The 25,731-nt window shown below is 47.2% G+C and overlaps 7 protein-coding genes and 1 long non-coding RNA gene across 8 annotated transcripts; 2 read left to right on the forward strand and 6 right to left on the reverse strand.

Moving 5' to 3' along the window:
- Positions 1 to 272: 272 nt before the first annotated feature.
- Positions 273 to 966, reverse strand: LOC119122277 (transmembrane protein 69-like). Its single transcript, XM_037250608.1, is given in 3 exon segments — positions 273 to 513; positions 516 to 881; positions 883 to 966. Coding segments are annotated over 3 exon segments (573 nt in total). The 5' UTR covers positions 928 to 966; the 3' UTR covers positions 273 to 351.
- A 176-nt stretch (positions 967 to 1,142) lies between these two features.
- LOC119122289 lies at positions 1,143 to 1,799 on the reverse strand. The gene is made up of 3 exons (XR_005097825.1): positions 1,685 to 1,799; positions 1,307 to 1,351; positions 1,143 to 1,215 (listed from the first exon to the last, which is right to left on the reverse strand). It is a non-coding gene; the product is annotated as an uncharacterized LOC119122289 (long non-coding RNA).
- Positions 1,800 to 2,819: 1,020 nt separating this feature from the next.
- LOC119122272 (transmembrane 4 L6 family member 4-like) lies at positions 2,820 to 4,123 on the reverse strand. The gene is given in 7 exon segments (XM_037250602.1): positions 2,820 to 2,890; positions 2,893 to 3,035; positions 3,169 to 3,314; positions 3,416 to 3,457; positions 3,459 to 3,506; positions 3,797 to 3,922; positions 3,924 to 4,123. Coding segments are annotated over 7 exon segments (606 nt in total). The 5' UTR covers positions 3,969 to 4,123; the 3' UTR covers positions 2,820 to 2,834.
- A 2,398-nt stretch (positions 4,124 to 6,521) lies between these two features.
- On the forward strand, positions 6,522 to 8,657 carry LOC119122274 (transmembrane 4 L6 family member 1-like). Its single transcript, XM_037250605.1, is given in 6 exon segments — positions 6,522 to 6,561; positions 6,564 to 6,650; positions 6,653 to 6,714; positions 7,429 to 7,497; positions 7,994 to 8,136; positions 8,205 to 8,657. Coding segments are annotated over 6 exon segments (585 nt in total). The 5' UTR covers positions 6,522 to 6,536; the 3' UTR covers positions 8,404 to 8,657.
- Positions 8,658 to 9,656: 999 nt separating this feature from the next.
- On the forward strand, positions 9,657 to 15,486 carry LOC119122284 (ceruloplasmin-like). Its single transcript, XM_037250618.1, is given in 24 exon segments — positions 9,657 to 9,863; positions 10,139 to 10,383; positions 10,455 to 10,667; positions 10,924 to 11,064; positions 11,067 to 11,093; positions 11,176 to 11,273; positions 11,349 to 11,511; positions 11,708 to 11,846; positions 11,931 to 12,070; positions 12,183 to 12,323; positions 12,393 to 12,437; positions 12,523 to 12,737; positions 12,892 to 13,042; positions 13,138 to 13,350; positions 13,484 to 13,688; positions 13,771 to 13,910; positions 13,990 to 14,118; positions 14,264 to 14,370; positions 14,435 to 14,490; positions 14,610 to 14,773; positions 14,853 to 14,992; positions 15,064 to 15,120; positions 15,235 to 15,340; positions 15,410 to 15,486. Coding segments are annotated over 24 exon segments (3,237 nt in total). The 5' UTR covers positions 9,657 to 9,687; the 3' UTR covers positions 15,436 to 15,486.
- A 199-nt stretch (positions 15,487 to 15,685) lies between these two features.
- Positions 15,686 to 17,395, reverse strand: ncbp2 (nuclear cap binding protein subunit 2). The gene is made up of 5 exons (XM_037250616.1): positions 17,239 to 17,395; positions 16,727 to 16,813; positions 16,536 to 16,630; positions 16,291 to 16,429; positions 15,686 to 16,134 (listed from the first exon to the last, which is right to left on the reverse strand). Exons 1-5 carry the CDS (start codon positions 17,311 to 17,313, stop codon positions 16,051 to 16,053), a joined length of 480 nt encoding a protein of 159 aa, XP_037106511.1. The 5' UTR covers positions 17,314 to 17,395; the 3' UTR covers positions 15,686 to 16,050.
- A 507-nt stretch (positions 17,396 to 17,902) lies between these two features.
- Positions 17,903 to 18,673, reverse strand: LOC119122279 (peptidyl-prolyl cis-trans isomerase FKBP2-like). Its single transcript, XM_037250610.1, has 2 exons — positions 18,158 to 18,673; positions 17,903 to 18,066 (listed from the first exon to the last, which is right to left on the reverse strand). The coding sequence occupies exon 1, from the start codon at positions 18,607 to 18,609 to the stop codon at positions 18,193 to 18,195; it is 417 nt and encodes a 138-aa protein (XP_037106505.1). The 5' UTR covers positions 18,610 to 18,673; the 3' UTR covers positions 17,903 to 18,066; positions 18,158 to 18,192.
- Positions 18,674 to 21,161: 2,488 nt separating this feature from the next.
- On the reverse strand, positions 21,162 to 25,344 carry LOC119122251 (melanotransferrin-like). The gene is given in 16 exon segments (XM_037250555.1): positions 21,162 to 21,502; positions 21,572 to 21,764; positions 21,863 to 21,907; positions 21,909 to 22,051; positions 22,126 to 22,193; positions 22,260 to 22,413; positions 22,520 to 22,714; positions 22,799 to 22,895; positions 22,958 to 23,103; positions 23,185 to 23,350; positions 23,586 to 23,770; positions 23,834 to 23,901; positions 24,269 to 24,425; positions 24,503 to 24,688; positions 24,925 to 25,024; positions 25,184 to 25,344. Coding segments are annotated over 16 exon segments (2,058 nt in total). The 5' UTR covers positions 25,274 to 25,344; the 3' UTR covers positions 21,162 to 21,437.
- Positions 25,345 to 25,731: the final 387 nt, after the last annotated feature.

Consider the following 25,731-nt stretch of genomic DNA (forward strand, 5'->3'; position numbering starts at 1 on the left):
GTTTCCAATATTTTTGGTAATCACTCGTCAATTGGATGCGATTTAGTTGTTGCCATCACGGAATGCATGATTATGAAAGTTAACAAATGACACGCCTTGACTGAGCTGAACGTTATTACAGCTTGAGCTTTAAGAAGCGATTACTCCAGATTGCATCTTCCATAATGTCATTTACCTCACTCATGTCACTCTTCCCGAGTTGGTCGGATCCATCCATTGCAGACGGAACGGTGGCAAAGTTTAGATAGAGACTTCAATGCTCCGAAATTGAAAATGGGCTGACGAAAACTCTTCGAGCTCAGTGATTTTGTTCGATCGTTTATTTCATTCGTTGATTTGATCGATTGAATTTCAAATGCACCGTATGTTCACATTGGAGTGCCATTTCTCTTTGACTCGACAACGACCAACCTTTTGCACAACTCTCACGCGACGAGACTGTTTCTCACTCTGAAAAAAGCTTTTCTCCGGGTACATTCCATGTGCAACGAGTGTGCCCATGAGGGAAAAAAAAACGCCACGACGCTCAAGACGGCGCGCAGGGCTTTAAACCAGCTCGGGTAAGTGGGCAGCAGAGACAGATCGTAGTGAAGGGAGATTCCCAGCGCCATAATAGCCATAGTCATTGCAGGAACAATGCTCTCAGCCAGGAGCATGGTAACCCAGGCCAAGAGGGAAGGAACCACACTGTTGCTCAAGTTGAGCCAGTCGGCTTTGGCCGGGCTGCCCTCGGGGAGGGCGTAGCCCCAGCGAGCGCCGCCCAGGAAAGAAGAAACGATTGGAGACGCTGTAGGCCAACTGAGCGTAGGCAAGTCGGGAATGTAACTTTCAGTCACGCCCATGACGAGAGGAGGGGCAACAAAGGGGATCAGTCCCGCAAAAGCCTAGCCACAGAGCCGCTTTGGGGCTCTTCCACAAGTCCTTCATGTCATAGCGCAGCAGGTCCAGCTCTCTAGGAGGAGCTTCGGGCTGGCTGTCGCTTCTTCAGCCTCACAAACCGATGAGTGGAAGTATCCTTTCCTGGCCGGGAAAAGCCAACTGCATGAAATGGTGTCCTCGAGGAAAGCGCAAAACTCACCAGGACAAGATTTGTCCCGGAAAGTCCAGACCGTGCTAAGGAGGCCAGGCTGGCACGTTGATGGCCTGATCCAGCATCGGTAACTTGAGAAGTGACGATGGCCAACATTGTGGTGGGCGGCCAGCCACGTGCGACAGCTGAGAAAAGATATCCAGTGTCAACATTTGACTTACATTTCAATGACTTCACCGTGGTCATAAACAAAGACGTGTTATTACAAATACCTACCTTCTGGGCAGTGAGGGTGCTTTTTCTAAACCAAACAGAGAGCATCTAGAGAAAGATGTACACAGATTCACTCATTGGGTTGAATATGCACAATTTAGCTCATATAAAAATATATGAATGCAAAAAGATAATTCAGAAATAAATGAGATTAAAAGTATTAAAGACTAAGACTAAATAAGATGGTATGTCAAAAGATTGATATATTCTCAATTTGCATCTTTTTTTTTTTATCAAGTTGACGTCCGGACTTTAAGCAAATTTAAAACAAATCCTGCGTTTTCTAAACGACTTGACAGGACACAATGGCGCATTTTCATCCGTTCTGAATTGGTTAATACAAAGTTAAAACTGTACTAGAATTAAGAATCACACAATTACCTCTGACAGAGACAAGAATCGGCATATTATGACAACCATCAAGGGTGCTAGGTTTTGGTGACACGAACACGCCCGCCGTCAAAAACGTCCGTGTCAAACAGGTTGTTGAAAACAAAGTTCCGCCCAAAATAACGAAGAAAAAGGACAGACACCTACGAAGATGTATTAATTCAGATTTTTGTAGAAAATATGATTTTTTGCTTTGGTATGAGCTATTTTGCTCACATTTTGAAGTAGTAAAAAAAAAAAAAAAAGTAAACATTTCTTGATAAACCTGGATCAAAATATTCTGCCTACTTATCCATTTTTCATTCCCTATGTCACAAAGGTATTACTCCCCTCCTCATTTGAATATGAACCGATGCAAATATTTCATGTTAAATATTTATTTAGTGCAAATTACTTTGGAAGCAAGACCACAAAGGATGATCAAAACATGACCAAAAGAGAGCACCAGGGAACAGTCCATACCAAGTTTCCTCGAGGAAATCATTATGTAGGTCACTCTGTTTGGTTATTGTGACAAAAATGCTTTATTCAGTGTTTGAAAATATCCGTGATATTGCAATAATTCCAATAGACAGCATAAGTGAATCTAAAAACACACATTATCAGTCCAACCTCTGTCATTTTACCAGTGTTTTGTCGTGTACATTACACTGTAATCAAGTTGCTCTTTTTGTCAAAATCCTCTTTCTAAAATAGAATACAGAAAAAAAACGCTGCCAAAAGGTGAGGTGATCTCAGCTGACGAGTGATGCTCACACAGCTCCATCATTCTGAAATACATGATGAAATACACAATAAATAAATCGATAAATAAAAAAACAAACGTCTCGAGAAGAAAACACACAGTGCTGTTATCCAGATGAAGTACGTATGTGAATAGTAATGAAATGGTGTACTAGAAATCTTACAATACTCTCAAACATAGGAATTGTCTGGTGCAGAGTGGCCCAAGTGTGGTCTTTGAAAGACCTTACTCTTCCTGTTTCAGAAGTTTCCCTCCCTCCCTCCCTCCCACCTGATTGGCACGATCAGGATGTTCGACAGGCTTCCGAAAAGCTTGCAGATGAGCTGCTCATTTCACTCAGGCTGAATAGGGCTTGTCCAGGACCAGACTGGGCCACCTCTGCTCCAGTGTACTATATTACAAGGGATTTACCCCAGCACAGCATCCACAGCAGTCCCCGCACAGGGCTCCAACAGCCCGTTTATCACCTGCACGGCACACAGGGCCATCTGGATTAAAGCCATGAGCAGCAGAACACAGAACAGCCACAGATGCCATGACACCACACCAACTGGCTCCAAACAGGTTGACCACATGCTTGAGTTGCTCAGATAATCACTGCAGATGAGAAAAGAAGAAAAGGAGATGCATCCAATGTCATCTGGGTTGTGGATGACATTCATACGTACATGTCTATGTTGTAATATGCGCTTTCACACTCAATTGTGAACTTCATATGCTTTCGTCCTACCCGTCGCTGAAGGGATACGTCCACGCTCGCGTGCTGTTGAGTAGAGCCAGACATTGGGGTCCGCGGTTTACGGCCACGGCCGAAACGATGACCGAGTAAGCGGCTCCTACGACACCGACGGCCGCAAACAGGATGGAACTCAACATCTACCAGGAGAGGTACGGGGAGAACGGCCATTGGACTTTTCCAGAATCACTACCACTATATGTCTACGTATGGATGAAAACGGAGACATGAAACACCACACCGCAAACCTCCTCCCGCAACTTTCATTGCCACAGCAACCGCAGGCAGTCCTTGTTCTTCAGACCGAGGAAGACCAGGGCTGGGAAAATCATCTGCCGTCAATCCAAAAAAATAAATAAAAAAAAAGACACATTTGAGTCGTTTAGATGCAAACAACCAAGTATTCACCATGAGAAATGTCGTGTTTCTGCACAAGAGACTAAAGGGAAAAAATATATATATATAGTATGTTTTCAGCAAGGACTATTGGACATAACCAAATGAAACCCTGAATACAGACAATATCCATCAGTCACATAAATGAATGGTGAGAAAAGCCGAAGCTCAATTGTCACGTAAACTGTACGATGTGAGTGGATCGGCGTCAAGAAAAGAAACTTACCAAAATGCCGGAGCCAAAAATTCCTCCAAAGTACCATACCTCTTCAGTGATGTGCTCCCTTTCTACAATCTTTCCACCAGGGAAGAAGAGAAGGATGTTGCACAGCACACACACAATTGCCAGGGGCTAGCAGCGTGATCCCCAGACACTTGGCAAGCCCCCCGGAGCACATTGTCGTCGTCCTCGTCGTGGCGGATTACCAAACCAAATTTCAAGTGAACCTTCACTTGAAACAACGTTCAAACTGTTGTACAAGAGCAACCAGATTGGGGGAAAAAAGGGCAAATCTAGCAGTTTTTGCAGCTTTTCAAATGACATCTGTCACCATGTAGACTACAAGACAGGATGGAGGATGCGAGAGCTCAGCCTTTATAGTAGGTCCCCCGTGCCCCGCCCGCCTAGCTTTTTTGGTGACCTCACATTTTTACAAGTGCAGGCTCAATAAAGCAAACAGGCGTGCATTCACTGGCTGCTGCTTTCATGCAAAAACACACTGAGGCAGGGCGCTGTCTGTGTGTGTGTGTGTGTGTGTGTGTGTGTGTGTGTGTGGTGTGTGTGTGTATAGAGAAACCCAAGTGAAGATACTGGGTTAATGTTTCTACCATTTGTTTTTGGGTTCGGTTAGGACGGACAAAGACATTTGATCGATGACAGCAGAGCTAGCTTTGGTGAGTCACCAAAAGATAAAATGACATCTGTCTGGCCTATCAATACGATATGGACTATTATCAAGCCTATTGATTCAAGTGAGACGTCCAGGTCTTGTATTAAACCTTTAACACAATACATCATCGCTTTTGCAACTATGTGGAATAATTAGCAAATTTGATTCTTCTTTGTGTGGCCCATGTTGTGAGGATGTCTGAGTGTATGCTAATATATAATAGTATATATATATTATATATATATATATATATAAACATGTTATATATATATTTTTATATATTTGTTCATGAAAAATGGTTCTGTGGAACTACACACAAATTTATAGTCCTAGTTATATGACATTGCTTCATGCTGCAAATGATCTGGCTATCATAGCGCATACTCTGAGTAAAAGCAATCTTTCTTCTTCTGGCTGCTGGACAATGAAAATGAACAAAAATCTCCTATTGTTTCGACAACCAATTAATAGTGATGTGCTGATCTGCTGTCTGTGTGTTTGTGTGTAAACTGGCGTCCATGTCGTCTGTAGCAAGTTTTTGGTCTTTGCCACACAGACATGACAGGTTACATGTCACCATCCAGCCATTATCAGTGAGCAAGGGCCTAAGAATGTATGAGATCAGACAAGTTTGTCATTAGTTATGTGACTCATGTCATAATTACGGGAAAGCGCATGTATGCAATCATTTAAGTCCCTTTTCTGCCGCTTTGCAGCTAGGATGTTGAATATTTGACACACGCCGTCGGTCCAATGGGAATCGGGGGAGCGTGGAACGCAAGCTTTCTACCGGGGCAGAGAGTGATGACCTTGGATGACCTCAGCAAGGTGACTTTGAACTTGTTGCATTCTGTTTGACTATAGTTAGCAGAGTAAAGGATTCCATTGTGTGCTGAGGGTCTGCGCGCCCGCCCCTCCCTATCATCAAGGCTTTACTCGGTGGAAGTCGAATCTACTTTCTGTCATTGATAAGTGTCATCGAAAACGCCAGAATGAGGCGGGCGGTCACCATTTCGGCAATTTACTGACGCTCCTGTCTCTCTTCCTCCTGATCTATCACGGTGCCGGCCGCTCACAACGCTTTCCCTTTCCCCTCCTCGTCCTTCTTCTTTACTTTGTTGTCTTTGGGTCATACTGCCGCCTACTGTACAGGAGCGGCAACGGGGGCTCGGTTAACCTGGCGTTATCTCATGTTGGTGAAGCTAAGCGTTCTTCTTCTGCGACGTGGTTCTAAAAATAGTCAAGCAAGCCCAGGGTATAGAAGCATGGGAGACTCGTGACGTGTCTTTTGTCATCATATCCATCTATCTCTGTGTTTTACTGCACCTGTTAATCACAGCAGCATGCGGGGCTTCCAGATTAGCATGGCTTGATCTAGACCTGCCTGTGGCTGTGGCTGTGGCTGTGCTGTGGCTGTGGCTGTGGCTGTGGCTGTGGCTGTGGCTGTGCCTGTGCCTGTGGCTGTGCCTGTGGCTGTGACTGTGCCATGTGCCTGTGCCTGTGCCTGTGCCTGTGCCTGTGGCTGTGGCTGCGGTGCATTCCAATTGGGATTACGAGGCAATTGTAAAGCCCTAATTGTAAAGTGCATAACTGCGCTCCTATGCCGACATTGGAGGTCATGTAGTGAGTGACCTTTTGTCCGCTGGAGACCCACTGACAAATTGTGCAACTCTGATCCAGAGGGAAAGGCACATATTAAGTAATAGTCAACATTTCAAAGATACTTCATTTGAAAAACTCAATGTGTCTATAATAATTGAGGCTGTTTGTAAGACCTCAAGAGAAAGCAACAAACACATCTCCTGTTAGATTTTCATATTTCTAATTATAAACTTCCTGCAGCTTATTGGTCAGCTTGTTTCCTGAGTGTGTGTGGTGTGTGTGTGTGTGTGTGTGTGTGTGTTTGTGTTTTTTCCTGGCCTATTTGTTTAGCGGTAGAAGTGGCTGAAAAGGGGGAGGATTATTTCCTGACAGCCCAGCAGCCAGCTGCTCGGACAGATTCTTGGGCCGCCGCTGGCCTGCTTGGCTGTCGCTCCGATTTGATGGTCCTTTCTTGCAGTTTTGGTTGATTTTCCCATGTGTTGTTCGGTGGGCTTCGCTAGGTCTTGGGCCTGGCTCTGTTACCTCTGGCCCTCTGTTGTATCCTGGCCAATCTGCTGCTGTTGTTTCCGATGGGGCAAATGACATACATCAGCAGGGGCGCCTGGCCAGCTACATCTGCTACTTTGGCGGACTGGGAGGCGGAGGACTGCTGGTAAGTCAGAAAGTGCAACTTCTTAACTCATTCGCTATATGATAGAATCATCACAACATTCCATATTGCATCTTTTCAGAAATAGTTGTTTCTTTTGATAGAACTACTTTATATTTTCAATGTCTTGACCTTTTTTCAGTAGATCCTTTTGCTCTGTTCATGGGGCTGGCTGATCTGATCTGTGGGTTTTCTTCTCCTTCTGAGCTGCTCCCTTTCTTTGGCTTTAAACAGATGAGAGGGTATATTTTTCCCAACCAAACAAGACTTACATTGTGGAGTCGTTTCCTTCATCAGTATGTCCGTTACAAGGACAAACAAGGTTTCGCGGTGTCAATTGAGCTGATTTCTCATTTTCCCATATTGTCTGAAATGATTTGTGTGTGTGTGTGCGCACACACGTGGGAAAAAAGGGAGACCTTGGGAACTTCACTCCCTCTCTTAGGATGTGAGTGAACTTCCTGTGACGCAGGGCAGCCAGGGAAGCGTGGAAAATGAAGAGAAATATCAAAGTATCACCATCATTCACCCCTCCCTCCCTCCCTCCCTCCCTCCATCCATCCATCCAGCCAGCCAGCCAGCCAGCCATCCATCCATCCAGCCATCCAGCCACCCACCCACGGTTGAGAAATAACATTTCAATGTGTATCCATGGTTCACATTGCATCTCACCTCTTTATTTGTCATTTGAAGTCTAAAGCGTGTGTTGTGTTTTAGATGCTGATTCCTGCTATAACCTTTAGCACTTTGGGAAAATGTAGTTGCTGCTGGAACGAGAGCTTGATGGTAAGCACACGTGATTCATGATCAATATTGAAACGGAACCATGTGCTTGTTTTCTTCTCTCGAAACACAACAAAGGTATCCCGTTCGGCAGTTGTCTCGACGCTAGTATTACACGAGGTCCTTTGGTAGGTGGTATGCTAATGCTAATCCAAGCGTGGTAATTAAACAAGGGTGCCTTTGTCGCTTAACACGCAACACACTGAGTGAGCTTGGCACACAAGTCGAGCCACGTGCACAGCTGCTGTTTGTGCAAGTGTGTCAAGTGCAGCTGCCTCTCTTCTTATTTCTTCCAGAATGAATCAATAAACAAACAAACAAACAAACAAACATGCAATCACGCAAACATGCAAACATGCAAACATGCAAACAAGCAAACAAAGAAACAAACAAACAAAGAAACAAACAAAGAAACAAACAAAGAGTATTAAGGCAAGCCTCCGCATAAAGTCCATTTGGACATCTGTGCTGCACGGACCGAATGTATTGAATTCCTCAGATGTGCGGATCAGTGCTGGCGGCTGTGGTGGGCCTGACGGGGGCCAGCTACTGCTTGGTCATTTCCGGCCTGGCCTTGCTGCAGGGTCCCCAGTGTTTCACTTCTCTCGGGTGGTCGTACCCCTTCGCGGATCAAGGAGGAAGGTAGCGGCAACAGTACGAGCGGGGATGGACGTCAAGTCCGTCTTACGCCTTTCTCTCGTGGCTTTCAGGTATCTGCTGCGGCCCGAGTCGTGGGCCGCGTGCCTTCAGCCGCTCCGCGTGGTGGAATGGAACGTGACTCTTCTGTGTGTGCTGTTGGGCCTGGCTCTGCTGGAGTTTATGCTGTGCCTCTTGCAGCTGGCCAGCGGTTTGGTCAACGCTGTCTGTCGGCCTTGTTGCTTTAAGCAGGAGTATAGTTTGAATGCTTAGACAAGAGCACCCAAAGAGTTACAGCTCGGCTAGATTGCGTTGCTTTGAACACATCCGTATTTGCGGTCCACGTTATGCATGAAATGCGCTCAGAAGATGCCCATTTCAGGTAGATACGTATAGGCTTGCTAAGTTGAGCAACACTTTGATTTTCTTTGATGAAACAACTCCAAATTCATATTTAGTCTCTTGGCAACCGATATGAGAAAATGAACACAATTCAGTCAAATACTAATAAACCTACGATGCTTCCTATGTGTTTTCTAAGTTGTCCATTCATATCATGGAATTTTTCGGAGTACATATTACTGTGCACTGGAGTCTCCCGGATTGTAGGACAAGTTTCCAGTTGTTGCAGAGATCCTTTTACAACAATCTGTTCAACGCACTTGATAGAAATGTCATCTTCCTCACTCATAACTTGTTTGGTGCGCTGGTGAAAGCATTGGTTCCATCATGCGGAGTTGAAGGAAATCGCGGGTGCTAACTCCAAACAAATGGACGAGACAACGAGGCACAACTGGACAAGACACGAGTGGCTGGCTGGCTGGCTGGCTGGCTGGCTGGCTGGCTGTCAGGCGGCAGGCCGGCAGGCCGGCAGGCAGGCAGGCAAATGAGCACCCAAGACACTTGCAAACCAGACAACTGTCACGGACGGATGGGAATGGAGCAGGGGCGACCAAATGCAGCTCGGACCAGCTTGGTTTATTGAGGGAAAAGGGAGTTGAGTTAGACGGGAGGATAAGGCAGGGAACAAGCCCCAACGGAACCGGCAAACTAACATAAGTCAACGGACCGACAAGACCGGCTAACCGAAACAGAACTGACAGAGACGTGAGACAAGAGATGAGAGACATCAGCGATCCGACCGGGAGCGACACGCAGACACGACTTAAATACGGAGCAGGTAACGAGAGAGAGAGAGAGAGAGAGAGGCAGGTGACTGTGATTATGAGTACATTGATTGGGAGTAGACACAGGAAGGGAGGGGCGAGTACACACACGCAGACAGAAAGCATGACAACCTACACATCATAATAAGAATACAAGCGGCAAGAACATGAAATGGAATCAAAATAACGACATTAGGCTGAAATGCCGTCGTAAAAAGTGCAACAGAATTCCAGGTTAAACATTATTCAGGTCTTGCGCAAGTTGAACACGGGGTCATGGTGGCAATTGGTCAGTGAACCCTCGAAGCATTATTGACTCTTACCGGCAGTCGGGCAGTTGAGCAAGTATAAAGACCGAGTGAGCGAGTGAGCGAGCGAGCGAGTGGTCAAAATGTCACACTGCGAAGAGCGCAAGTTGCTGTTGTTCGTTTTAATCCTGCTGGGCTATGCACCGCTCTGCATTTCTGGAATGAGGAGAGAATATTTCCTCAGGATAGAAGAAGTTAATTGGAACTACGCACCCAGTGGGATGAACCTCATCCAGAACAACACAATCCAAGAAGATGAGTAGGTTTATTTCTCATTCTTTAGATTGATTTCACTCCGTTCCCTGACGTAGGGCTCGGAGGAAAACGGCATATAACGACGTCATGGTTCCGGGTGAAAATGACGAGAGGATGATTACAAATGACGAGAAGTCTTCAGGAAGAGCTTAAGAGTGCGCAATGGCGGCTCTGCTTGGATTTGTCCAAAGAATCCCTTGTGTGCCATCAAAAAAGGATGAATGGACGGAGTCACGACGACCGTTATTCCTAGATGCTTTTCCCTCTCTGTGTGTGCAGCGAAGCTGCCGTTTTTCTCCAGAAGGGCCCGCAGCGAATCGGCTCCACCTACAAAAAGGCCCTTTATAAGCAGTACAGCGATGCCACGTACGCCACGGAGGTGGCGAAGCAAGCCTGGTTGGGCTACCTGGGACCCCTGTTGATGGCCGAAGAGGGCGACACTTTGATCGTCCACCTGAGAAACGCGGCGTCCAGACCGTACAGCATCCATCCCCACGGACTCAACTACAGCAAAGGCAGCGAGGGTAAAAGGGGGGCAAAAATGTCTTCTCCATCCACTTGACTTGAGCCTGGCTGACTGACATCTTGTCTTTAGGGGCACTGTACCCAGACGGCACAGCGGCCGAGATGAAGGGCGACGACTCGGTGGCTCCCGGTACCAGCGTCACGTACGAGTGGACTCTACGCCATTCGCACAGCCCCAAAGCCACCGAGAGCAACTGCCTGAGCAGATTCTACCACTCGCACGTGTCTACTCCCAAAGATATCAACTCAGGCTTGATTGGACCCCTCATTCTCTGTAAGAAAGGTAGGCTAGTTCCCGTTTGCCGCTTCGTCCCCTTCGCTTAGTTGGAACTCCGTATTGGTTGGTGCCGCTGCTGTCAGGTGATGAGTTCAAGGCGTGAAGTCGAATGGGGGCCATTTCCAAATTGGAAACGGGTGGCCTGGATACCGCTTGGCAGGCAGCCAATGGCAGGGCAACGGTCAATCGCACCTCCGGACAATTGCGATGCGGGTCCATCGGCCGGCCCGCGGTCAAACGAATCTCGATGTCTTTTGCGCAGGAACGCTGGTGGACACGCACGGCGACAGTGCAGCAGACTACACGTACGCCCTCGTATTCTTGGTGTCGGACGAAAACTTCAGCTGGTATCTCGATGACAACATCAGGACGCATATCACAAACCCTGCCAGCGGCCTGAAGAGAAGGAAGATTTCATGGAGAGCAACAAGAGCATGGTGAAAAAAGATGAGAGGCTCAATTCTCGTGTCGTGTGCGGCCATACGTACGTACATTGTATCTTCTCAAATTGTCCCCACAGGTATCAATGGATTTCTGTATGGTAACCTACCTGGACTGAGTATGTGCCAAGGAAACAAGATCCACTGGCATATGATTGGCTTGGGAAATGAGGTAACGGGCCTCCTGTTTTTGCTTCTGCCAGTTTCACTTCACTGTCTCTAAGCGCCAATCTTGCGCACCCGACAGGTGGACATGCATTCCGTTCATTTCCACGGGCAGATCCTGATGAGCGAAAATCACCACACAGACACGGTCAGTCTTTTCCCCGGCTCCAGCACCACGGCCGAGATGGTGGCGGACAACCCCGGGCACTGGCTGCTGACGTGCACCGTTAATGATCATCTGATGGGTCAGCCTGGCTCGCTCTTCCTCGCTTTTGATAGCTGCATCGCCGTCATATACTGGACCATTTCAGACAGCAATTGTCCTGCTCACCTGACCCGACCTGACCTGACCTGACCTGACCTGACCTCACCTGACCTCACCTCACCTCACCTCACCTCACCTCACCTCAACTGACTGCCATGGCTTTTGTTTTGCTGTAGGTGGTATGCAGGCCATATTTGAGATCAGAAAATGTTTCCCAAATGTCCACAAACCACGTCCGCAAGGTCAGCTCAGAGAGTTCTTTATTGCCGCAGAAGAAGAGGTCTGGGACTACGCTCCCACATTGCCGACAGACAGGTTAGGTTTGTCACGATACGTAAACACGCGACACACACACACACACACACACATGCGCGGTAGAGCTTCTGCGTCTTTGTGCAGCGAGGCAGACACGTTTGTGACCAGAAGTGGAAATCGTATCGGAAGTCGCTACAAGAAGGTGCGCTATGTGGAATACACTGACAGCTCCTTTCTGACCAAGATGCTACGCACAGCGGAGGAGGGACACCTTGGAATTCTGGGTAATTTGGCCTACTTTGGACAAGAGTGAAGAATGCGCGTACAGCAAAGTCCATAGTAGACTTCAGCCCACTTGAGTGCAAGCGCAAATGTGGTGATTTCGTTTTTCTCCAGGTCCCGTGCTGCGAGCCGAAGAGAAAGACAGTATCAAGGTGGTCTTCAAGAACAAGGCCACTCGGCCTTACTCGATGCAGCCGCACGGAGTACAGTACAGTATCGAACAAGACGGGACGCTCTATCACAATGAATTAGAAGGTCCGTCGTTGTCTCCCGGAGCTTTCATTTCATGACTGCTGACGCTGTATTTGCTCTTCATTGCTTTAGAGTCCTACACTGCAAAAAAGTTGAGGGAATTAAAACATGAACAAAGTAAGTGACGAGCGCCTTGATGCGATTGTTCTTGTCATCCTTACTGATCCTCCCTCCCTCCCTCCCTCCTTCCCACCACCTGCAGGGCTAGTGACGCCTCCTCCGGCCGCTCTGGTGGCACCGGGCAAGACGCACACCTACGAGTGGTTTGTGCCTGCGGGTGCCGGGCCCGTGCACGGAGAGGCCGACTGTCTGACCTACCTGTACTACTCGGGCGTAGACCCGGTCAAAGACACCAACTCGGGACTGGTCGGACCCATGCTCGTCTGCCGCCCTAATTCTCTGAAGAAGGGGATTCAGGTCAGAGAAAGCGCAAGATGTTGACAATGCGTCACATTTGCGCAGCAAAGATGGAAAACGTCATAAATGTGGTCACTAAGGATTTTGATTGAATGGCCGTTTTTTTTCTTCTTTTAATGGCCTGCAACATCTTTCCACTTTGTCCGCCTTACAGAAGAACTATAAGAAAGAGTTTCACTTGCTGGCCACAGTGTTTGATGAAAACCTGAGCTGGTATCTGGACGATACAATACGTGCCTTCGCCACAGCTCCGGCCACTGTTAACAAGGACGATGAAGGCTTTATTGAGAGCAACAAGATGCATTGTAGGCATCGTAGACCTTTATACTCAACTACTGTACTTCAACTGATTCTTTTCGCATCTTTGGAACTTTTGTGGAATCGTGTCTCTCTCTCACAGCCATCAACGGCTATGTGTACGGGAGCCTCCGAGGCCTGACCATGTGTAAGGGGGACAAAGTCACGTGGCACCTGTCGGGACTGGGTTCCGAAACGGATATCAACAGTCTTTACTTTGAGGGAAACCGTTTCATCTTTCGGCAGAACAGATTGGACGCAATTTCTGTCTTTCCGCACATCTCGCGCACCGTCACCATGGAGCCGGACAGTATGGGTGAGTGCTCGTGTCAGCGTCGGACCAAGATTAGCTGTCAGCACACCAAATAATCAAGCCTATTCATTTACTTCATGACAATTTGTAAAAATGATCTGGCTTTCTTCGTGTGTGTGTGTGTGTGTGTTTTCAGGTCAATTTGAAGTGGCGTCACCCACCATCGCGCACTACCGTGGAGGAATGAGAGCCAACTACACGGTGGAGAAATGCAACTTTTTGCAGCGCCAGGGTGAGACCATGTACCACTTTAAAACCTACTACATCGCTGCCATGGAGATGGACTGGGATTACTCTCCAAATCGTACTTGGGAGGCTGAAATGTTTCACGGTCAGCAAAGGTAATTTGTCAAAAGTTATTTCTAATTCAAATACGATTTCAAAGTGGCACAAATGAAACGTGCCTCTTCTCTTCTTCTGCAGTCCAGCTTCCGTCTTCCTTGACCAAGCGGGCGGCTTTATCGGCTCACGCTACAAGAAGGTGGTTTATCGACAGTTCACAAACGACAAGTTCAACAAGCAGGTGGAAAGAGGTGCCGACATGGAACATCTGGGCATTATGGGTAGGCTCTTGTTTGACATGCTGTTATGGTACGCTTGTCTCCATTCTGGTTACTAAATCATCTGGTATTGCTCTCTTAGGTCCAATGATCCATGCTGGCGTGGGAGACAAAGTCAAGGTGGTTTTTAAGAACATGGCATCCAGACCGTATTCCATCCACGCCCATGGAGTCAAGACAGAGAGCCCCAACGTTTACCGCACCAATCCCGGTAAGTGAGCAAAGTGCACAAGGCATTGATTTGGCTACCTTCGGTGACTTGAAATGATGGATTCATCCGATTGTTTGGACTAAATCAATGTCACAAGTACATAGTTCACAGCCAATGTTGGTGAGTTGCTGTGCGTGCGTGACAGGTGAGACTCACACCTACGAGTGGTACGTTACAAAGAATACAGGACCGACCACGGAGCAAGAAGAGTGCTCTGTGTCAGCATACTACTCCACAGTGGACATTGCCAAGGTGTGCTCATCACGCCACACATGCAATGGTTCTTGCTCTGACATTTGACCTCCCTGTCTGCCAGGACCTGTACAGCGGTCTCATCGGTCCTCTGGTCATCTGTCGACGGAGTTGGGCCAGGTAAGCCTTTTGGCATACGGACGCTTCGTAATGAGCTCTTTTGCGTGATGGCAATGATTTACAAAGACTCAAGTGGCGCTTGTGTAATGTAACATCGTCATCACACTGTTTGCTTCAAGGACTTTGGGCCTGAAGAAAGAAATCGAAGAGTTTGCATTGCTGATGCTGGTATTTGATGAGAACGAGAGCTGGTATTTGGATGAAAACATCAGGGCGTACATCAGGAGCCCTGGAGCAAATTTGAAGGATGCCCAAGACTTTATCGAGAGCAACAAGATGCACGGTCAGGAAAGCCCATCGAGCGCACTGCACTGGAATTGAATTGCAAAGCGTTCCTTTTGTTTTTTTCTGTGTCGTCTCAGCTATCAATGGCTTTGTATACGCCAACCTTAAGGGCTTGAACATGGAGGTCGGAGATAAGGTCTACTGGTACCTGATGGGCATGGGCACTGAGGTGGACATGCACGGTGTTCACTGGCATGGGCACAGCGTGGAATATAAGGTATGGACAAATTGCATTGGCAGATGGGAACGATACTAATATGGCAACAAAAAAAAAACAACAACCCACAGCTGGGTGGAGGCCCGCACACCACTGATGTCTTTCAACTTTTTCCAGCCACCTTTCAGGTAAAGCACTTCGTTAGCTGCAGCCTCAATCTTACCGTCTGTCGCTAGGGCACTTTTGGATCAAATTCCCTCTAACCTACACATACGTCCCTTTATTGTGTGTGTTGATTGTAGACAGTAAAAATGCGGCCCGAGTATCCTGGAACATGGCTGCTTCACTGTCATGTTACTGACCATATTAAAGCTGGCACAATCGCGATGTATACTGTCAGAGAAAAAGGTGAGTGGCACACCGTGGCAATCTGGATATTGCATATGTGCTAATACGTCACTTCTTTTGTGGTTGCAGTGAACAAGAGGGGATTCACTGGTTAAAATGTGGAAGGCAAAAATAAGAGCACATCTCCAAATATATTCTATTCAAGTATCAACAGTGTGTCTGTCTGTCGATTCAAATGCTTTTTCCCTGTACTTCATGAATGCAATAGAGGTTGATAGATTTGCTCTTAAAAACCAAACTTGAACCTTTTAACATTTTTTTCTTCAAATTATTCAACCATTTCTTTCATTTCCCTTCTTACTTTGTATCGAAAATAATTAGCATTTCATGTATTTATTTCGGGGGTTTTTATGAAGATGTGAAAACGATTTCCTTTAACATGCATGGTCATTTCCTTCGTGCTGAGGTAATCGCCTCGCACATCTGGCCATGAGCCTTTTCTGGACTGCGCAGCAAAGACATCATTTGATATGAAAGTTGAGCTAAAGTATGAATCAGCGTTACCAGAGGTTGAAAGATAGAGCTTTATAAAAAAAAAACAGTGTACACAACACCTCCATTCGGGTAAATTTTGGGTGTGAAAAACATCTAATTGGCACGCTATTCCTCCTGCACTTAAATAGAACGAGTCTGATCCATCAAAAGCACCACACATCAAAAATAATGACTGGAGGAGGGGGTGGATCACCCTAACCCTAACCCAAGACGGATTATTGCGGCCCTCTTTGCTGCTGAGCCAACTTTCCATAACCGCCTCTGGCTGGGTCGTAGTCCTGCCTGTACTCATCCCTCACCTGCACAAAAGAGCCACAAAGGATCAGTGAAATAGTTGAGAGAATAACATGAAGAAAGGGAATATGAAGCAAGCCTTTTTGTCCAGTGTCACTTGCAACCAAAGAGCTTGTTTTATTTGGTCACTTTGCCTGGCAATGGTACTCAGAGGAGCTTACCTGTCCTCCAGACTTGCCACGACCATATTGTCTTCCCTCCTTAAAGCCGGTGTCCCAGTCCGTCCTGATCATGCGGTCATCCAGACGTGTGCCATTTATAAAGCGCATAGCATTTTCCGCATCTGCCCTCGTATAGTATCTACACCAGCTGGGGTTAAGTTCCGTTTGAGGCATTATGCGTGCACGCATGACGGAACGGTAGTACTTCATTTGCGAGGTTCAAGCAAACATGGTGAAAAGGATACTCGACAAAGCAGAAGCCACAGGCCGTCTTCTTGACTTTGTCCAGACCAATGATGATGCGCTTGACGTCCCCACTTTTAGAAAAGAGCTCGTGAACCTGCTCAGAAGAGGGAGGGAGGGGTTGCAAAAGATTGTGGAAAGATGCAACACAAAGCATTGAGAGCAGATGACTCATTTCTAGACCGTTTCTTACCTGCTCCTCTGTGGTGTAGAAGGAGAGGTTGCCCACGTAGAGCGTGTGGCTTGCTTTCAGCAGTTTCTCTTGTATATGACACTTACCCTGGAAACACCACAAAGTATTGCCATCGTGGTTATTTTGGTCGTGGTTGCCAACTCAGCACCTCGGTTCGTTATGTCTTTATTCCTTCGCGTCATAGGCTCAAATCGCGAGTGTTCTGTACCTTTTGGTTTCCCTTCGTGGAATCTCCTCCCTCTGTCGCCTTGTTTGGATTGGATCATTTGCATGCATTGACGTCTACGTTAACGCATCTTTGACCGCCTCAAAAGTGTTGCAATTTAGCAGCAAGACCGTATCACATTATTGATAGATTTGGGGGGGAAAGCTGTCCCCCCACCGGGATCAGCGATCGCCAAACAACAGACACACGGGACCGCAGAGTGCACAGATTGCTTGGACGGGCGGCACGCTCATTTGGATTCCAAAATGTATCGTTTTGTCACAGCACATTCAGCATTGTGTCTTACCTTAAAATGCTGGTCTCTGTATGAGCCTATATCGGTGTAAGAATCGCTATTTAAAGCATTCAATTTCACAGACATGGTGGAGAAGCAGACTGACTACATACGAACTGCTCCTTCTTTGTTGGCGTCGCACGACAACTACGTAGGCTTTCTTCTTCTAATGCGGATTGCAAGCAGCGTCCAGGTGCATAGCGCCGTCTACTGTACAAGAGTGTGAAGCGCTCATACCTTCACGGTTTCGCTTGGATGGATTGGATAGATTGCCACTTTATTGATCCCCGGAGGGAAATTCGCCTACTTTTTTCTTTCTAAGAGCAACGAAGCAGAAGGATATGTGTTTTTTTCTTTTGAAATGTGTTGTTTTCTTATCAACTGTCAGAAGCTAGTAGTGGTCGACCAGTCTGTCAACTAGCACACGTGACAAGAGTTGCTTGAAAAACTATACAGTACGTTACAGTAAATAGTTGTTTTTCCAGAGGTATTTTTTATTTGATCAGTTTACAGTCATCAAAAGCGATGTTGCCCATCCTCATAGTAGGTGAGATTGTAGCTAAAGTAATCAAAAGCTATGTTGCCTATTCTCATAGTAGGTGAGATTGCCTGCCAAACTTAAAAATAAGAAAGCAGACATATTCCTGCTCATGTGTTCTTAATTGGAATGCTGCAGTTTTTTTTTTTTTTTTTTTTAAAATTGTGGATCAGTTCTTATTTGAGCAATCTTGAGCACATGAGGCATTGCTCTGCTGCTGGAAGAGTCCCATCCCACAATTTGACACATGGTCTTCTTCACTGCTGTCAGATGTGCTCTTTAATCACAGGGAGCAGCATCTCCTAGAAATAGAAAGAACAAATATTCGGAACAATCTCACGTTTTCATTGGATCTGCACGCAAGCTACAAAAAGTCGAGCTCCGATAACTTACGAAGCGCTCTGAGCGAGCGAGGGAGTAGTCTTTCATCAAAGGTCGGATCTCCTCTCGATGCTGAGCAGCTCCACCTCAAAGATCAGAGTGGCTCCACCGGGGATCTTGGGCGGCGCTCCCCGGTCTCCGTAGCCCAGCTCGGCGGGAATGACCAATTTCCTCTTTTCGCCCTCGCACATGCCGAGCAGGCCCTGGTCCCAACCTTTAATCACTTGGCCGCTTCCCAGCGTGAAGGTGAAGGGTCGATCGCGGGGAATACTGCTGTCAAACTCGGTGCCGTCCTCCAGCTTGCCCGTGTAGTGCATGTTCAGAACGTCCCCATTGCGGGACTTCATGTGGCAGTTGTCCACTCGCTTTTTGACGCCGATCTGCAGCTTTTTCTTCTCGGAGCCGCAGACCAGCATCGGGCCGAGCGAAAGCGCCGTCAACGTTAACAGTAGAAAGGCCCGCATGACTGAAGTCGTCTCGCTTTTCGAGCCTACAGATGGATGGATGCCTGCCTGCCTGCCTGCCTGCCTGGCTGCCTCCACACTTCTGTCAGCCTAATATGAGCTGTGTGAAGAAGGAAGCGGAAGTAGCAATGTGTTCAAATGAGTTCTGCCGTTTGAAACAGCGCCACCTTTTGATTAGGAGTTGATATAGCACTACTGTTATTATACAGCACAACGGTTATTTTTCACGTCATGGTCCATGGCTCACATTTAACTTCACATTTACGTCTCACAGCACACCATGACCTGTGTTGAAGTGAACACAAAGCAAAGCTGGCCTTCACAAGCAATGATGTTTGCGCCATTGACCAATAGGTGGCGCTAATGTCGCACTGCCCTTTACAAACTTCCGTTAGCACAATAAAAGAAGAAAAACCGGAAGTAAATACCAGGCTCGGGATTCTCGCCCTCGTTCGACACCTTGATCAAGTAAGTCACCTTCGCTCTGGGGATTGAAACGACAGATTGAAAGAACAGCACGATCGCCGTACCGTACATCGCCTCAGTTGAATATTGTTACCATTTCAGGGCTTGCCAAGTTACACTTTTCCTCCAAACTCGAGGGCGCACGGGTGGAAGGCAGCACGGAGACCAAAATGCTTTCTCGAATGCTGCTTTCGCTGCTCAACAATCTCCATGTCGTCGAGAAGCTGGCAGAGTCTCGTCCTATCCGTAGGGCTGCGCAGATCACAGTTTACGCCCTTACCAAAGCTCAGCTAGTCGGCCGGGACGCCTCCCAGCGGGTCTTGAGGTCCCAGACGCTGCGGCAGGTCCGAGAGGAGGCTGGTCGAGTTCCCGGTGGCGTGGAGGACGTCGGCAGACGACTCAAGAGAGTCCGAGAGACGTTCGTCAATGAAGTCAAGGATGGGTGGAAAGATGGATCCCGTCAGGTTAAAAAGTAATCCCTCACCCTGGATGCTGAACGCTGCAGTCTGTCTGAATGACATCATCAAATGAGATCAGCACTACTGACGTTTGATTCAAGCGTGGCTTCTGCTGGCTCCACTTGGACGTGCTCAAGTCCTTTCAAAAGGAACGAAGCAGGCCCAGCCAGCCCTTAGGTGGCACCCTCAGTGTAGTCTATACGCTCGCTCGCTCGCTCACTCGCTCAGTCACTAGAAAGCAAATAGCTCTCCAAGGTTCTGAAGTCTGATTGCTGTATCCACTACCTCATTAAAAAAGGTGGTCTCCATTTTTTTAAGTGGGCTCATTTGGAGACTCCTAACCTAAGTGGTTGTTGATGTGCTCTTTAACAACTACAATATAAAGGGGTGGTAAAGTGAATCAGGGCACACGCAATTCGTAAATCACGTCGACTATTTTAATGTTAATCCCAGGTTACTATCACATTCTGACAAATAATTTTACGTAACGTCACCGCTGTCTTTGTCTTGTTTCTCTGTTCATTTCCCCCCCTACCCTGGGCACCAGGCATTTTTGACATCTTGCGTTGATTTCTGTTCATATTTAGGTTTGTACATGTGTGACAATGACAATAAAGATCTATTCTATTCTATGTATTTATAAATTTGAGTCAAAAAAAGACAATGAATCATTAAATGTGGAGATTAAGGAAATGTGCAAAGTGTTCATTTCAGAGAAAGCCAATCCCTTTTAAGCAGGTATAAGTGTGCGTGCGTGCGTGCGTGCGTGCGGTACAGATTCTAAAAGCAGCCCCGTTTCCGCTTCTCGCTCAAAGTCAGTTGGGGACAAGCTCCAGCTTGACCCAAATGAGCACAACCAGCATAGAAGCTGGAGGGTCAATTTTACCAGTAGGTTTAAGAGGGCTTGCACGCTGAATGTTTCCATCCAATGCATGCAAGAGCAAGCAATGACCTATTTTGCACCCACATTGATGTGCCACAAAGTCGTTTGGCTGGATGAGTTTTTTTTTTTTTCTCCTTCTCTTTACAGATGCAATAGTGAACCATCCAGGAAGCCCTATCTCAGATGGAAGGAACAGTTTGCCCGTAATTAACAGATGGAGTGATGACTTGTAACCCATGACTGTGTTCCAATCTGTTTTACAGTACATATCTTCCAATCGCTCTCTTAAATCTTTATTGCACAGCTCAGGACGTGAATCAAAGTTCACTAGGACTGCATGCATCAAATACAGTATGTACGTGACACACAAATGTCTTTTGATGCTTGAGAATTTATTTGAACAAGAGAGAGAACACATCTAATACAATAGCTTTTTTTTTAATACCTGTGCAGACTCACTGGCCTGGCAACTAAATATTAGTCAAGGATTGATCATTTCACACTGAAATAAAATCTCTGTCCAGAGGAAGAATGCACTCATTTCAGATCATACGAGTCAGTACATATTCACTGATATGGCATCTGAACATCATATAAAAAATAAATCTCTGCTTATAAGAAAGTACACATCAATAATGCTTAAACTGGGGGGGGGACCATTAACAACAAGAGCTACAACTTGAGCTATTCACCAAAGAGAAAAGCCACAAAGGGCCGGTTTCCATTTATATGGAGGGGGTGCTGTTATTTTGATCAGGACTACTTTTCTGCGGCTGATTAGTGATGGCAAGAAAGAAAGCGTGCGTCCCTGAAGCGCCTTGAGAAAAAGAGGTTGGAATGTAACAGGTGACAGCATATGCTCTGATATGGCAGCTCACCTTCTGTGAACAATTTTCTTTCGCAAGTGACAAATCTTTTTCAAAGTTGACAACGGTGGGATCCTTCTACTAGAACCAGTGATCAGCAAAAGAGAACAGTGCGAGGGAAGGGAGTGGGACAAGTTGCGTTGCGTAGCATGCCTTTCAGATGGCCGTCAGCATGGCGCACAGCAGCGCGACGGTGATCACCAACCACAGCGAGGAAACCGCTACAAGACACCATCAGTCACCAGATTACAGTTGCAACAATCCCAAGCCATTTCAGAAAGGACGTTTACCTGCACTTGATGAGTTACACTCCATGTTGAGCAGTGAGTCCAAGTAATTCTGGCCCAGCCACTCCTGGTAGGTCTTTCTGTCAGCCACGCCCACGAGGCGCACGGTGGAGTCTTTGAAGAGAAGATCTGTGCCCTTGTAAGCCTGCGAGTCAAACATCTGGAAGTCTGGAGCTGTGTCACTGCCAAAATAAGTCTGTCAAGACACAAGAGTCAAGTGGAATGTCATTGATTTGAAAACACCCACACAAGGCAGGCTAGGCTCCCTTCCAATATTTGGTTTCTAGTACCGACCTGCGCACGGTCCAGGAGTCCATAGATGGCGTGGATGTTGCTTTCCCGGGCGCACCATTACAGCGTGGGAGGGCACGCGTGCCAGATGACAATATTTATACTGAGTGACCTCAGCTTTGGTACCTTGCGGACAGAGCAGCTGGAAATCTTTGGACAGGAGATCCGTGGCCCAAGGTTCGGTCGAGTTCCCTGGATGAGCACGCAAAAGCTCGGTGTGATTGAAAATGGTGGTGGTGGTGGTGCCATAGAGGCTGCGCTCGTACCGTCGCTATTTTGGAACACGGTCAAATGCTTGACGAAAGCCACGTCTCCATCTCCCACGGCCAGACACCTGAAGAAAACAAATGTTCCAAATGAGCCATCAGGAAGCAGCTTTGCTCCCCTCCCATTTTTGTACCTGAAGGCACCGTCGTATCCGTCGTACAAGTCTTTTCCTTTCTCACATTTGTTGTGCCCTGTGGTGTCTCCCGCACATAAGGCACACAGGTTGCTAGGGAAACCGGGCTGATTGGCGCCAGGTACACAACTCTGCTTAAAGAACCCACCGACCGCTAGGTGCCATGGAATACAAAGATTATTCAGAGACATTAGCGGCGAGATGATTTGCGCACAGTGAGTGATGGCCCATTTTTTCTGCTATGACAAACACTGACTGACCTTGGGCTATCTGGCAATGCTGAGGGCTGATCAAGCCTTTCTCAATCAGGGTGGATACCGGAACGTTCCAACCGGCAGTGCGACCCAATCCCGTGTGACAGGAGCGACGGCCTTTGAGATCGTCAAGACTCCGAATGTCATAGCTGCTCTTTTTCACCACGGCAACTGCGTAATAGTTGGAGCCATCGCGATCGGCTGGAGGAGTGGAAATTGTTGTCAGTCTGTGGGGTCGGGTTTTTTTTTTTTTTTTTTTGTTGCTTCCCCCTTTCTTCTTTGCACCTGTATAGCTCTCTCCAGTAGCGGGTACCAATCCATAGTCCTTGCCCGCCGTATAGATGTAACCTCCATCCAGAGTAATGGCATCGGCTTTGCGGTTCTGACAATAAAGCGGCAAAGTGCTTTGAAACGGTCTCACGTCGGCACTTTTGAACAACTTACTTTGATTTTCTCCAAGCAGTCCGTCACCGAGTCACCGTAGATGCAGTTGACCCTGGGAACGAGCCCTTTCTCTTGAAAGGCAGCGCCCATGGCGGCACATTTGCGCTGCTCGCCCGTTGACAGCACGCACCACCGCAAAGTGCTTTCTATTGATGGATCGGCAGGCAGCTAGACACGCTTCTATAGACTATCGGAAACACAAACAAGTGGACGGACGGGCGGGCTACCTGGAAGTTTACAGTCCATGGCGCTCATGACATCGTGATAAAGCTGACCCATCCATTTCTTAGGGTCATCGTACTCGGAGCTCTGAAACATGGCGGTGGACTCGGAAAAGAGCAACGTCCCTGCTCCGTAAGGTTTGGAGGAAAACATGTTGAATCCAGACTTTTGCTGTAGGTTAGGTAGGTAGGAAGGAAGGAAGGAAGGAAGGAAGAAAGAAGCCATATGAAGCCTGATTTGACCCAATTTGGCTTACTGACCTGTCCCTTTTGAGAGGACACTACATGTTTCTGTTAGTTCAAATATTCCACCCAAATAGCGGCAAAAATCAAATGCATTTGTGAAAAAGACAATCCAAAAAATAGTTGAAATCTCTTGGTCAATATTCAAATGTGTTTGGACCTACCAGTCCCTCAGCAAGCATGTTAAACACTACAGACGGCGTGACGTGTTTGCCGACGGCGATGCCCCGAAATGGCACGCGGACCAGATTGCAAGTCTCCCACTGACTGACGGGAAGTCTTCCGCCGTCACGACACAACAGCTCGTAGTCTTTGGAGTAGAATTTATGTGCCCAATCGGGGCCGTGACCTGGAGAAAAGAACAAGTCCTTCTCTACCTTGTCTGTCCCTAGCTACGGCCGGAGCGACTTACCATCTGTATTTTCTTCAACCGTAGTGTGTTTGATAAAAGCTACGTCTCCTGCACCTTCAGCGAGGCACCTAATGGGGACCATCAAAAGTCAAGTCAGGAGAGCACGACGAGGTCCGTCAAACATGATTCCATTTCCAAATGAAGGCTACGGAGCGCATTTTGATGGTGCGAGCGCAGCAGGCACTATGTCAAATTGTAACAAATGTTACAATGTAAATTGTAAATGATTGTGTCTGTGTATGTTCTTCTGTGGGTTTTTAGCTTGTATTTTTTTTTTATCTTTTATTCTATTTATTCTATTTATTTTTTCATTTCATGCGCTGATCGGTTGGCACTTTTAAATTTCGTTGTACATGTGTGACAATGACAATAAAGATCTATCTATCTATCTATGTCTCGTCTGTCCGAAACCACGGGGCGGACGGAGTAAGTTACCTGAACGCTCCTTCATAGCTGTAAAATCGTTCATTGTTGCTGGCTTCGCATTTGTGCTGTCCACTGTCATCGCCCACGCACAACTGGCACAGAGACGCCGGATCGCCGGCCTGGTTTGCTCCCGGAACGCAGCTGCTGTTAAAAAACTGGGCCACGCCTGATAATGCCAAATATCAGGGCGCGAGTTTGTGTTTGTGAGGGCTCTTTCTTTAACAAGCAACCAAAGCTACCTACCCTTGGAGATGTCGCAGCCCATGACCGACACGTAGCCCTGGTCGATGAAATATCCCACGGGCATATTCCAGCCAGCCGTTCGGCCTTTGCCGGTGTGGCAGCTCCGTTTCCCCGCCAAGTTATTGATGTTGATGCTGGAATTGACCTTTTTCACAACAGCGATGGCAAAGTAAGCCGCCCCGGTACCTGAGGTGACAAAGACAGTGCAAATGCTCAGAGATGACTGACAAGATGGGGGGGGGGGGGACAAGCCAGTCCGAGTTCTTCACATTTTGTCGGAAGTCTCATTAAAAAGCGGGAATGAAAAGGGAACCTTATCACAGTGGTCACATGCTTGCAACTATTAAAGAAATGCACCAGAATTACCCTTTGAACTTGTGATATGAGGCCATTGACTTGCACATGAAGATAAACAATCTCACCGTCAGCCTTTGATTCATTGGCAGCTATCTTGAACGAGGCGCTCTTCCTCAGGTTGTAGATGTCGGGGGCGAACATGGACAAAGCATCCGCTTGGTTTGCCTACACACGGAAAGAACGACAGCAACCGGAACGCCATATGGCCATGAGCAATTTATGGAGACCATTGCCATTTTAGACAAAGTCATATTGCCGTATTCAAATGAATGAAGTTAGTCTGCTATCTTCAAGGTGGGGGATGAGGAGAAATGGGGAGCCAACCTCGAGCTTCTGCACGCAGTTCTCCACAGTGCTTCCGCCAACGCAGCTGAGCGATGGCCGGATGGAGACTTGGGCGAAAGCCAGGGACATGGCTTCGCATTTCTTCTGCTCAGCATTCGAGATGGTGCACCACCTAATGCTGCTCTGAGCACACACTGAGCACGCACGCACGCACGCACGCACGCACGCACGCACGCACACACACACACACACGCACACACACAGACACACACAGTCCTCCTTACCAATGTCCTATTTCCATTTAAAGCTCACCCGGGGCCAAAGAACTTTCTCACGACTACTGTAACTCTTGGTCAAATTGCCAGATGGACGACTTTATCGATTGTCATTTCACCTCGTTACATTTTTACCATTCTAAAACTTGTTTTCACATCAAAGTCATATGATTTAGCTGCATTCTGCTTGAATATTGGGTTTTACCAGCTAGCTGGCGAGCTAGCAGCTCCATCCATCCATCCATCCATCCATCCATCCATCCATCCATCCATCCATCCATCCATCCATCCACCATCCTACCAGCATGTAGA

This window comes from Syngnathus acus, chromosome 4 (genome assembly GCF_901709675.1).
Source record: "Syngnathus acus chromosome 4, fSynAcu1.2, whole genome shotgun sequence".
Classification (NCBI taxonomy): Eukaryota; Metazoa; Chordata; class Actinopteri; order Syngnathiformes; family Syngnathidae; genus Syngnathus; species Syngnathus acus.

Excerpts from the sequence above, each read along its gene's own strand:
- LOC119122279 (XM_037250610.1), bottom strand. The coding sequence starts at position 18,609 with ATGCGGGCCTTTCTACTGTTAACGTTGACGGCGCTTTCGCTCGGCCCG.
- ncbp2 (XM_037250616.1), bottom strand. The coding sequence starts at position 17,313 with ATGTCTGTGAAATTGAATGCTTTAAATAGCGATTCTTACACCGATATA. Across the intron at positions 16,814-17,238 it reads ACAGAGACCAGCATTTTAAG|GGTAAGTGTCATATACAAGA; the intron begins GTAAGACACAAT and ends TGGTGTTTCCAG. Across the intron at positions 16,430-16,535 it reads TGTGGCTTCTGCTTTGTCGA|ATACTATACGAGGGCAGATG; the intron begins GTATCCTTTTCA and ends CAGCTGGTGTAG.